The sequence below is a fragment of the Athene cunicularia genome (genome assembly GCF_003259725.1).
Source record: "Athene cunicularia isolate RWA chromosome 5 unlocalized genomic scaffold, athCun1 chr5_part1, whole genome shotgun sequence".
NCBI classification, from domain to species: Eukaryota; Metazoa; Chordata; class Aves; order Strigiformes; family Strigidae; genus Athene; species Athene cunicularia.
The window spans coordinates 22,957,313-22,971,021 of NW_020799101.1; the positions used below are offsets into that span (position 1 = coordinate 22,957,313).

Sequence of the window (13,709 nt, forward strand, 5' to 3'; positions counted from 1 at the left end):
CTGCAATATTAGGAGAGGCAATTAAGTTCAGACATAGATCTCCCACGTGCCAGCTGACCACTCCAGTACTGGGAATATCAGGTACCAGTCATCATCTCCCAGGAATTTCATGATTTTGGAAGGGAAACAAGAGTGGAGTTTAGACCAGAACCTGTGGTTTTGAGACATGTGAAGATCTGTAAGGTGTTAGAACATGCTTCACAAAAGAACTGAAAACAGTAAAATTAAAAAAAAAAATAAACCTTACAAGTACATACACATACATATTCTCACCCATGCAAATGTGAACAAAAATAATGTAGAAAAGCACAGGGAATACCTGAAGAATCAGTTTATCCTGAGACTAATCTGGTTGTAAACAAAACCTGTGGAAAACACTGCTCAAAAGAGGTGTGGATTCTGCCTAGGGAAAAAAGAAGCTAAAAAAAAAAAAAACAGAAGTCAGTGTTGTGAAACATTCATTTGGCTGACCTCTAGATGCCTCTAAAAAGTCAAATTTGCAGGTAGCTTTGAAAGATCAAATTTGAAAAAAAACTACTACTGTGAAAGTTTTGCACAACTTGCTAAAGACAGGATATTGGCAATTTTGCATGATGGCCAGAATCATAATCGACTACAATGCCCAGTAGGACAAGGTGCAGCCAGCAGCTGTGATCAGGGTTTTGGGAGCCTCAGAGCATACCTGGAAGTAAGTGAACACTCAGACCATCTACTTAGGTACCTAAGTCTGACCCATAGCACCCAAAGTAAGTAAATTATGTTCCTTAGGTAGTGCGTGGAAAGTCACAGATGAATTCAGAGGACCCAAGTTAGATCCTCATATAAAATAAAGTGAACACTTTTTTGTATCAAATTCCCTAGCCAAATCCCCAAAAGGATTCAGCTGCTGCAGCACATCAGACTGCTGGCCACAGAAGAGTAATCCAGAATCCCATAAATGTCATGGGAAGAGCTACACACTTCAAAGGGAGACTGAAAATAGGCAGCACATTAGAAAGGACATACTAAATCAACGCCCTAGGTATGCTTTTATTCAAGGTCACTGAAACCCATATTCCAAAGGATTACTCTTTACCCCACTAAGGTCATGGTGGGGAACAAAGGGTTGGGAGTGATGTGAGGTAGACCCCACTCAGCCTGAATTTATATCCCTGTGAACAAACGAATTAAGATTCACTGGGCTAATGAAAGAATGCAAACATGAACGTGATCCTGTAACCTGGTGTCTAGACACTCCCATGGGATGGGGGATACCTGCTTCACAGACTACTTTTCACCTTTAAACGTCTGGAATTTCCCTGAAGTCTTTCAGAAATAAAAACCCAGCAACATCCAGGGTTTTGGGAAGAACATTTTATTGCTAAGCATATCTTTAAACAAAATGCAAATAAGAAAAGAAAAATAATCAAAAAAGAAGAAGAAAAAGAAAGGGAAAAAAAGCAATAACATCACGATAACTCAAATAAAAATTCTTAAGGTTGTCCATAAAGCAACAGGGATATGGTAGAAGCCCACATACAGAAATGCACATGTTCCCAAAAACTGTCCAATAGAAACTTACACAAAAAAAGGAAAGTGTAAATCCTTTTCCCTTAACTTAAAAAAAAGAAAGCAAAAAGGAAAGGAAGAAAGAAAGCAGGAAATCATTTCACAAGACTCCAAGACTCCAAGAACAGCAATCTTTTACAGACATCAAGATATAATCAACTTTATATAGTTTCGGCCAGTTAAGTCATCTAAAATCGTGCTTTCATACCTTTTTAAAACCTGTCTTTTTTTTTCTTTTTAGTATAAAAAATAAAAAAGGAAAAAAAAGCTCAAACTCACACACACGCACACGCACCACACACACGCACACATACACGCACTGAAAATATTTGTTAACATGAAAGCGTCTTCTCTAAATGTTTGAGAAGGCTTTTTTTTTTTTTTTTTTAAGTTCCCATGTGCGTGTATGTATTTGATGACACTTCTTCATAGTCAAATATTCATGCGACTTATAAACACCAGCAAGAGTAGATTTCTAAACCTAAACAGCTGATTAGTTTTCATCCGTATACAGAAAAAGTGTACATTTCTGATATTCCAGAGTTTGCAATCCGTCTTGTTTTTTGTTTTCCTCTCTGTGTCTCCCTCATTTGCTTTTTTTGCACATGATAGGCATGGCCGTCAAACCACCTGGCTATTGTTCTGTACAGCAAGATAATCCTTTTCACAATAACTGGGAAAATGTAGAAACTAAACAACTAAATTAAATAAGTTAAAACCAAAAGACATTCCCAATTTAACCATAAAACAGTATATACACCATCAGGGTATCCATATAGAAATTATACTAGCAAAAAAAATAGTAGTAAAATATGTAAACAAAATTTCAGATTTTTTTTTTTTTTTTGACACAGGTGACTGTGACAAAGCTAAAACACACGCTCTCTTCACATTTTAAGGTTTGCTTTTGTTGTCTGTTTCATTTTACTTTGCTCTTCAAGAACATTCTCATTCCACATTATGACCATAACAGAACTTCTGTTCCAGTCGTCCCGTCAAACATACCATGATAAATATATCTGTGTGTATATATATATATTATATTATTAAATTCCTTTTTCTTTATTATTTTTTGTGTGTCACAGCAGCTTTATTTATTTTCTTTCATATAAAAGAGAAGGAAAAGGGAGAACAGGGCAAATGGAAAGACAAAGATGATCTGAAATGTCAGGCTACAAAATTAAAATATTACATATGAAAAAGTTTTATGTCAAAAAACCTACGTATTTTGTATTCTTTTACAAGTGCTTAGCTTTTCTGACATTTATGGGTCTTGTCACAAGTTGAACTCCAGTGGTGTCTTTCTGATCTCTTTATTAAACCAATTTAATTTTATTTTTTGCATGCATTGCAATCAGTCACAGAACCAGAACCCAGAGGAAGGCTCCTTTATTTTTTCATGGTATTTTCAGCTCAGAATGGTTAACCATTTTTTAAGCATTCTTTTTTGAATCTTCAAATCCCGTTAACCATAGTTTGGCTCTGCTAATGCATACTAAGTGATATTCTCAAATAAAGCCAATGACTGATCAGAACAGACCCAAACCCATCTATTCTTCAGTTCAGTTGCAAATACCGGAGCCAGATCCAAGGGAACCAGCTTTCCATGATAATTTTCTTCAGCACCACCCATCAAACAACTTACTGCAAGACGACGGATTCTAGAGACAACACAACCAGATATGCAGAGTAAACACCATGGGTAGCTTCTGAGTTCATATATGGCAATAGTCTCTATTTATTATGGATTATTTTTTTCCGAGATTTCTTCTCAACTCATGTCCTGGTTCACCCCCCACACCATTCCTCTCCACCATTCCCTCCCATACCCAAGAGTAACCAAAAAAAACCTAAACAAAAAAACAACCCAAGAAACCAAACCAAACCAAAAAAACACCAATCTCCAAAATCATTTATTCCCCTCCTCCAATCTCGAAAAATTATATGTGTGCTGGACACGGCCAGATCAGTTTGTTCAATATTATTTTGTTGTTTAATATTGTTTGCATTTTTTTCTTTTTCCTTTTTTTTTTTTTTTTTTTAAATAAGTAAACTGAAAAATTATTGATACAGTCAGGAATCACGAACATTGTTAAAGACTCACTTGGAGATATGAAACAAGTAAGCCATGAAGTCTTCTACCTTTGCAGAAAGTTCAGCGGAGGAGGAGATTTGGAGACGTCCAAGTTCACTAACAGGGCAGAGCTGTGCGCGCCATCTCCAGAACGCTAAGTGTGCTTTATAATACATTAGGGCAGAGTTTGCTGACTCCAAGCGATGACTGAGACATTAACAGTCACTGCTGAATTTTTTTTTCCCAATACTTTTTTCCCACAAATGATATCTCCCAATCTCATTTGCTGCAATGGTTCTGATATTTCAGTTAAATCTCATTAAGTATTTATATATTTGTATATAAATAAGTATTCTTTTTTACACATAATACTCTTTGTCCTTGTTTTTCTGTTTCTTGTGGCCGCTCTTTGAGCTCTGCTGCTTCTCCTTCACGAGCGTGCCGTTGCTCTGGGCTGAGTTGCTGATGTAGTTCCGCGTCTCGTCCACCTGATAGGACCCCTCGTCCCTGTTCCTGTACTTGTACATGGCATACAGGAGGATGAGGATGCAGAGGGCAGCAGCAGCCACAATGCCGACGACCATCCCCGTTGTGCTGCTCGACTCACGGACCACCTCTGAGGCCCCCGGAACCCGTCTGATTCCCGGCTCCGTGGGGTTTGCTGTGGGCACATTACGGAACATGGGGGAAGTGATTAGCGGGCTCTTCAGCTTTGTGCTGTCTAGCTCATAGGCAGTGGGCAACGGAAGCAAGACTATGTCAGGCTGGGGTTTGAGCTCACGGTTATTCATTTTGCCGGCTGGCAATTTGGGCACCATCCCAGTCGAGGACGAAGCTGTGGAGCGGATCAGCTCAGGGGACAAAGACGTGGTAGTAGTCCTACCAGTTTCGGAGACTTTGTTAGGTCTAAAGTCCTTGGATTCCCACTTGGGTGCGTGTGCTTTGTAGCCACCTTCGAAGATTGAAGTGGAAAGACTCTTATCTGTTACCAAGGAGAAGGTGGTGTAAAAATCTTCATCATCAGTAGGGGGTAGGTTAGAGTCAAAGGTTTCCCCTGAGCCATACCCAGATATCACCAAGCCATCATCATCACAACCATCGCTGCCTTGGTCCGACAAGCAAGGTAACCCCGCCTCAGAGGTCATGGACAGGGAATCTTTGGTGGTCTCAATAATGGTGAGGAGGGGGCGAAAGGTAGGGGGAAGTGTAATGAAAGGTGCACGAGTAGCAATAGGAGGGATATCTAAAGGGTCTTCTACAAGTAGAGGGATAACTAATTCACCTCCTGGGATGGAAAAGAGAAAAAAAGAAGATTAGTACATTTTAATGACACAATGCACCATTTTTAACTCACTTAATTCAAGGGCGAGAGAAGATTTGGGCATTACAAAAATGTGTCAGGGATCAGGTTTCTCACTCTAACTACACTACTGACATATTTTCCTGGGGGTGCCTTTCATTCTTCCCTCCCACCCTGTTTTGGCATTGGCAAACTGCATGTTCTATTTCCTCCCTCTTTTAGCCTCTACTAGTTATGTACAGTGAAATACTCTGAAATTTTGGGGATTCAAAGTTTTTGATTTTTGAAGATACTCTCAAGTGACTCTGAGGACATTTTGGTAGCAATCTTTCTTAAGCATTTGGTTACAAGACTGTTTAAATTAATTACTTTAAACTTCCATAGAGCAATGTTCTCCTAGATGGATTTTTGCCACTCATCTTGCCAGCTTTTCCTCCCCTGATTCTTTTAATTTAACATTAGTATTTCAAGTCTGCTCACCTTCTGTAGCAGTTTATAAGGGTTTTCCCTAACACTTTTCCCATTAACACATTTCTTCTTGATTGTTGCCTATTTTTTTAATTGTGGGAAAGTTCATGAAAGTGAGGGATGGAATAAGAATCAAGTACTTACTGGGTCCATGAAGGTACAGAGCTCTATTCAACGCTTGTTCATCTCTTTAATCTTTCTTTACCATTTTGTTTGACACTAGAGATGTCCCATTCCTTGCATCTTTTGGGGCTACTAATGCCATGCTATCTTCATCTTTGGTTCTTCTTGATATCCTTTTACTATAATTTCATTAATAGTTAAGATAGACTATATTGTGATTGACGACGTGATGTAATAAGGACTCTGATGACCCAAATTAGCACTTGAGCCCTGAAGTTGTATTCACACCTAATAGCTGTGATCAGTGTTACTTTTTCCTAACATGATGGCTACCTGTCTACAGAGTACTAAAAATGGGGTGGACTTAAAGTCTACTCCTGAAGTAGAACAATGAAGCTAATAGCTATAACATTTGTACCTTACCACAATATAAGCTGCAACCGAAACAAGAAAACCAGTACATCACTTCTAAGGTTCGGTTTCTGAGCATCAATATTGCTACTTTTAGGGTAGTAGTCCTGTTTTGCCTGTATACTGTGTCTGTACATGCACTTTTGAGCCTATGGGTAATTAACACTCTACTGTTTTATTCTGATGTGGAGGCATAAATAATTTAATTCATTTAGTTCAGAATACACAGTCTTCTGCTGACATACAGGTCACCGACACTTTTTTAGGGTGAGCCATATTGCTTTTGAAAGTTTGTGTATAAATTCTCCCTTGGGTAATTTTTCTCTGGCTTAGCCACTTAAGTTAGCTGCTTCTTAGTTCATCTGACATCATCAGTAGTCATCTAGATTTGTTGGAAGAAGTGCAAGTAGTCATCTAGATTTGTTGGAAGAAGTGCAAGTCAGTGAGAAGTATTTCTAATGCATGGAAAATTTTGACATACTCACCATTACTTAAGGAAATATACGCAAAAGGAATTTTAGCTTCTAAATAAATAATTCTGGCTTTTACTTATGTACTAATGACTGCTAATGAACAGTTTGGCATTGTTACAATGCTGAATGGGATCAGGGTCAAAATTCTGCTCTCTCCTATCTACACTATATATTATATGTACTTGTTTCCCATTGCCAGTAATGTACATGGGAGTTCTATAAAGGATATGGTCTAAAATCATAATCCCTTCTAAATATATTTGGAGAACAATATATTTGAACAAATTACATATTGAGAGAGCAATATACTGAAAAAGGTACTTAACAGTTTGATTAAATCTGGATAGTTCAACTAGCAATATGGCTTATTCTTATCCTTAATGAGAAACTAAGTGGAGACACAGTTTAATCAATTGAAACAGTCAGATTTATCTCAGAGGTAGAAATTAGGCCAAAATAAGAAATGTGGTACTTTGCATACTTTCATGCAAAGTTAGTTTTAAGCTAAGTCACAAAGGGTCAATTTGAATATGTTGTTTAGTTTTCTGAGCTTCCTCAGCATGTTCATACCACTTTTGTTACTGGATAGACGATGACTAAGTATCATATGTGTGAAATAATGCCAATCTCTTCAAACTAGATATCTTCAAAAAAATTCTGTAAAAAGCAGGAAGTGTTGTCTGCCAAATGGCTACACAGCGTTTTGTGTTCATGCAGCTGAGCTGTTTTCTGTGCAATGTAGAAACTAGAGCATGTAATACGATTTATATATGTCCAGAAGCCCTACCCATGGCTAGAGTGGGGCATCTATAATCTATGCAAACAGGTGATCTCAGGATAAACTTGGACTGTGCCTCAGAGGGAAAGATCATCTGTGAGTCTGGTAGAAAATAAATAAAAAGAATAACATTTAAGCACACATTACATCAAATTGCATGAGTGGGCAATTTAAGTTCCAGCAAATCAGAGATAAGTAGTGTCCTTTTAAATTATTTTTATGGTCACTGTTTTGCTGTTAAAAATTACCATTCATCTGTGATTTTCTTTCACCATCTGTGACACCCAACTGAAAAAAAATCAGTTTGTCAGCTTTTAATTGCTCATCTAGAGCTCGGAACTGTCTTTGTTCTTAAAATCTATTACACTGGCACACAGCATTAGTATGCAGTTGATCTGCCACACACTGGGGCAATATTTTGGGCAGTTTTCTTCCAAAAAGAAATTAATTTGGTCCTATTAATGATTAATTTTCTTGAAGGAATCAGAAATATCTTACATTTAATATGAAGACCTTCTTTTTGCCCCAGTAACACTTGCCTCTAAAACTAGGTCATGGTTCTGCAGCTTTTGCTGCTGTCGAGCCAATGATCAAGACTACTGCAACTATAAAAATGATCATGGTCTTCCTGAAGTGTTAAAAAAAAAAGTCGATTGAGTTGCTAAGGTAAGTGGGGTTTCATGTAAGTGATGGAGAGCAGATTGGAACTTTTTCTTTTCAGCAAGTTTGTTTGATGGAAGACAATAGGACAGAATCAGGAATTAGTTTTACAAAGTTTTAACCTCACAATGAATGTGAGAAGAGAAAGAATTTTTAATCCAGGAAGACTGGATAAACTTTGATTTCCTATACAATTATTTAATCTCATGCCTAGTTTTATTCCAAATTGTTCAATGATCCATACTATGTTTACCTGTATACTAAAAGACTGTTAAAGGTCCTTCATTAGGAATGCCTTCTCCGTCGAAGAGTTAAATTGTTACATTTACTTAAGACATCATACGTTTGGGGAGCATCAGGGAGATGGCTGTAAGGGTGGTGATGATGGTTTGCTTTTTGAATTTTTATTTCTGTCTGTAGTGGAAAAAACTGTGAGACTGATAAAAAGCTGTGTGGAAGAAGGTAACTCAGAAAAAGCACTCTATCAAATCTGGCTTCTGTTTTATTGGTATGTTCGGCATCTATTCAAAACACAGCAAGCTAGAAGTTGTAGGTCTAATAGGATGCAAGCACAATGAATACTTCTTGGGGTATGTGATTTACAGAGGAGTTAAAATATCCTTTAAAATGGTGTCATAAAAGTGCCACTCAGTCTAAAAGAAATGTGTTATTTAAGGATAACAGGGAATGTAAATTCTGAAAAGCTCCCAGGAAAGTGTGAGAAACGTGAACACCAATATCTATGGAGGGGAGCAATTGCAAACATTTCATATCATATCTGCAAACAGCTCTGCTACTGGTACTACATTTCTAGTCGCAAGTGACACAAGGGGGAGTCTAATTGCAGGCAGATGATTGGTGTGCATGTAGGTGGGAACCATCTCTCACAAAGGACAGCTGAGGTGGCAGGAAGCTGCCCAGAGCCAGTGATTGGGAGGTGGTGGCTCTTGCCCAGGATCCCAAGTTGGCTGAATGGTAAGCATTAAAAGATTTAAAAGACGAAGTGCCACTCAGTTGCCAAGAAAATTTTATGTGGGATTTGGATCCTGAAAGGTTTGCTGTGGAAGTCAAGTGCTTTAAAGATTTGGATCTCTAGAAAAAGCTGAAGAGGAACCCCTGAAAAACCTTACATGACAATCTGAAAGGGAAATAAATTTGAGGCAGGTTTTATGTTTATGTTTTCCTATTTGAAGTTTTTATTTTCTCACAGTGTCTACCATTTTTTCAATTGTAAAATTAATACTTTGCAGCCTTGAATGAAACTTTATGGTTTTAATTTCCAAATTGTTCTGTGCTTAAAAAAAATGACAAGGCTGCCACCCAGTTTGAGACATGGCTTCAAAACAAATATTCATATGAGACTTAGATTCTATCTGTGGATGATATGGGCTGTTTCATTGTAGTTACATTTCTTTCCCCCTTTTTTCTGTTGCCTGTTTGACACCAGTTTTCACTGGTATGCTGCAAGTTCACGATTACTTTAGCAATCCAAAGATTTCACAAGGATTTTCCAGATTTATTTTTAACCTACTCTGTGCCTTCTCTCTTAAGCAGTGATTGGATATTTTCCAAATAGAAATATCTTTTTTTAAAAAGCTTCTGTTGATAAGAAAATGCCAAAGAATAAAACAGAAACAGATAAAATGTTTTATTCTGCAGTGATACTGATGTAAAATTAGTTTGCTTATCAATAGTATAGTTGCAAAAAATTACTGAACAGCAAATTGGAAGCAGCACTGAGAGAACTGAGGTCTATGAGATGGGAAACCTTATACCAAGCAGCCCAGTCCTCTGTTTGGCCTCATTCCACGAAGCAGAGTGTGCATATATGCCTTAAAAGTTAGCCTTTAAATCTAGCACATATACTATTTTCACGGAGTTGTGCTTTTCTTTAAACTACCAAGATCACTGGGGATATAAAAGGTCTACTTTAGCCTTGGAGCTGCCCTGCTTTTTCCTTTATGAGCATATTTATAGATATATAATTCATACCTCTGGGGCTGATCTCCAGTAAGAGTTCTCTGCCACTGGAAAAGACAGAGTGTTAAAAATTTAATAGAAGCCTTATGAACTGTGAGGATGTTGTGGAGGATACATGAATGCAGAGGGCACAAAAAAAACCCAGAAAAAGAAAAAAAACCTGAAAAACCGTAGCAGCCGCCAGCTTTCATCTTTAGAGTCACAACTACTTCACAGGAGTCTCAGGCATCAAACTGATACAGGACGAAAGCAACACAAAAATGAAGCCTGAAAGATTTGTTTTGTCCTGATGATGATAAGGGACACACCCTTATCATCTTTCTCTTTTCCAGCTGTTGTTGAAGAGCTTTTAAATGCCATCCCTAAAGGCTGCATAACTCATCCTTTTTTGCAGGCACTTGAAATTCTGCATCCACAGTTTGTAATTTAAATTTTATTCTTATGCTGTTCCTCTGAAGTTTGACTCCACTTTCAGTATTAAATACTTGCTACAGAAAAGAATACCTTACCCTTTTCCCCCCCTGTATCAACACAATAATTCCTTATTAAATGAATGAGTTCGTAAATTTCAGTCTAACTGTGTTTTAGTTAATTCTCCTTTGTGTCCTCTGAGGATAAAAAGGGGAAATTATTCAGAACATAGTCCCTGATTCACAGGAAATATGATGCTAACACGAAACCTAGTAGATGAACATTCTTAATATTTTCTACTCTTTACAGTCTGATTTAATTGCAATTGACAGTCAGTAGTAGAGAAAAAAAAATATTATCCACAATGTAATACTGCAACTTTTCATCTCAAATATCTTCTTTTTCTTTCAGAGAATATATAGTCCTCAAAGTTATTAGATAAAACCATACTTCTACTGGTGGAGTTTGTTAAAAAGCATTTCCTGAGGCTCCCAAATTACATTAAAAGACATCAGTTATTGCAGTGCTTCCTAATACATTGCTCATGAGCAAGAGGAAGGCAGAGAGTTTGAGAAGTCATGAATCCCATGTTAATGATGGGCTGTGTTTTGAATTGAAACATGCCCTCTTCCATTTCCAATCATTATTTTAAACTTTTATGATTAATTGGTGATAGCTTCCTGCTCAGCATAATTATTTGTTCTGTTTTCAACATCAGTTGTTCAAGGGACTTGACAGTTGAACCTAAAATACTTACTGAGCATAGCATTACTATGCAGGAATGGTGAAAACGTACCTGCTTATAAGGAAGTACAGCTTTTTCTTACTTTTGCTCATTGCTTTTTAAATAATCCAAATCTCTTTTGAAGCCAGGAATTTTTAGAGGTTCAGGATATGTGTTCCTGTAGGAAAGTGTCTGCCAAATGTATCACTTCTGGATGATATTAGCAAGCCTGATATTAGTCATAATATGATGGGTGTGTTTACCTGGTAAGAGTACACTTGAGAGTATCATTTGGACTGGTCAGCAGGCGGATAGTCAGCAATGAAGAAAACTGATAGAAATAAAACACTTTCATGGGAATAAATTTGGCATGATGTAGTGCTGCAGTAAGACCTTGAGAGCTACCAAAATGCTAAAGAAGTCTTGTAGTTGACATGACTTAACATGAAGGCTACACCACTAGGCTACATACAATTTAAGAAGCATAAAAGAAAGTAGCATTACTGGTGATTAATTCTGGGAAAGGGAAAGGGAAAAGAGAGCTCTAGAGAGGGACTGAGAAAGAATAGGAGCAAATTACCACGGGCTCCTTCACCCTCTCCTCTGCCCAATACAATCTGGCAATTGACAATATACAAAGAGCACATAACATAAAGGCAAATACAAACCGATACAAAAATAAATAAATGAACTTATACATTTTTCCTAAAACAAAACCATATACTAGAAAATAAAAATGCCACACCAACAAGGTCAGAAAAAGGAAAAACATAACAAGTCATTCACTTTATCAGCAAAAGAAAGATTAAGACCTATGAGAACTGAAAAAAAGGATGAATATCAAAGGCATTATTTCCTTTTAAAAAAAGTAATAAAAAATACATAAAAATATTTAAAAAGCATACCACATTGATTTCATAACAGTCAACTTACATCAACAAATTGCCCGCATGTTTTTTGGCATGAAAGGAAAAATTTACAAAAGAAAGTTGTGTAAGAATGCTCTTGGACAAGTAGCATTGCCACATTCTTGTAACTTGTTTTTTTTCGTTGTTGTTTCTTAAAAACTTTTTTAGCAAAATGTTTATTTCTTTTTAATATAATTGTTTTACAACAAAGGGTGATACAGGGAGGCAACAACACATACATCCACACCACATAACATGAAAAGAAAAAAATCTTGCACCTTAACAAATTTGAAGGTTTTTTTTTTTTTTCTGCTGTTTTTTGGTTGTATTTTTTTATCTTATGTAAAGTTATTAGCATATTACAGTTGAAAAATCCTGTACATTTTATAGAATTTACTTTTGCTTGTTTGCATATCTACATATATAATGATTTTTGAAAAGCAAAGTTTGTTGCTTTTTTGCCTTTTTGGTCAATTTGATATATATTTTTTTAAACATTTTCTTTTTTTCTATAATTTTTGTGTGTGTGTGTTTTAAGGAATGGATGACTGCACATAAAATTTTAACAATGCTAAAGAAAGGGGTAGTGGAGGGGGACTTATGGGAAGAAAAAATGCCTAGGGTGGATGGAGTGGGAGTGTAAAAATCTATGAGTGTACTACACAGGAGATGAAGATGATGGGAGTGAATGTGTAAGTCAGTTGCCATGTCCATGTAAGGGCGGTACGGAGTGATCTAGCAGCATTAGAGCTTCTGGCTGTAAGGAAGGGATGGGCAATATACCAGCGGGGCAAGGGGTGTACCATCCATGCCTCTCCAGAAAGGGCAAAGCACATTCCAGCGGGTTCTGTGCATTTCTGGGGGAGATCAGAAGGGGAAAAGGGTGAGGAGAAATTGTAAGCTATGCTAGGACGCACTTTTCATCCTGACTATGACCTTGTATTTGGATCAAACACTCCAGGCTCCAGCTCTTATTCTGGCTCTAACTCTCCAGGACATTCCCAAAATGAGTGTCGTTTATTCTTCTGCCTAGTCAGACTGGGGTTATTCCTGTAAGTGCTGATCAGCTTGAGCAAAGGGTGAAAAATTAGTTCTTACAAACACACTTTGCTAAGCTGGAAAAGGCTATGGCTGTAGTCTATGTTTATTTGAAGTGGTGAGCAGCTATTCAGATGTGCTGTCCATTATTACTACTGGGTGCCCACCAGTTAGAAGTATTTGGTACTAAGGCCATATGATTTTGCATAGGCAAACCTGACACTGCTAGCATTAAGACTAAGACTAGTCTCTCCTATGCTATAAAAGGATTTGAAGTTCAAGGTGACGTTATTAATCAGTTCTGAGTCTTTACTAAAACTGGATCCCAAACACTCATGTCCTACAGGGGTCCTCAGCTTCCTCTGTATTCCCTAGGTGACACATACATCTGTATTTTTCTTGTATAAAGACCATCAACCTGACATCAGAGACCTTCCAGGAAGGAACTCAGGATCCCACCAAAACAACGTGTTCTGGCTGATCTTTTAGGAGAGGGCAAACATTACATATAAAGTTTTGGACACTCTCCATGACAAATCTCTGTAGCAGATTAGAAAAGCAGGCTGTAAACACTGCAGGTACCTTAACTTTCCATCAGGATTGCCAGCAAGGTCATTTCATAACACATCATAAATGTCATGCTACCACCAGTCTGTGGAAATGGGTGGTTATTTCAGGCTTGAATTTCTGGGAAGGATGGGGCTATCTGCCCTGCAGATGAGACCACGGTCAATTTTGTGTAAATACCATAACGAACAGGCAGGATGTTTTGGTACTTATTAACATGAGGTACAATAGTAACTCTAAAGCCAC

At 37.4% G+C, this 13,709-nt stretch overlaps 1 protein-coding gene across 24 annotated transcripts in view; it reads right to left on the reverse strand.

The window, feature by feature from the left end:
- Positions 1 to 1,338: 1,338 nt before the first annotated feature.
- The window catches only part of NRXN3 (neurexin 3), a 991,793-nt gene continuing 979,422 nt past the window's right edge, over positions 1,339 to 13,709 (reverse strand). For 16 of the 24 annotated variants that reach the window (XM_026849878.1, XM_026849875.1, XM_026849883.1 and 13 more), the window contains one exon: positions 1,339 to 4,907. In XM_026849878.1, coding sequence (XP_026705679.1) covers positions 3,982 to 4,907 — 926 coding nt within the window. In that variant the 3' untranslated portion in view covers positions 1,339 to 3,981. Of the gene's footprint in view, positions 4,908 to 12,077; positions 12,616 to 13,709 lie in introns of those variants that run through there. The other 8 variants (XM_026849868.1, XM_026849870.1, XM_026849881.1 and 5 more) reach the window with 4 other exon arrangements.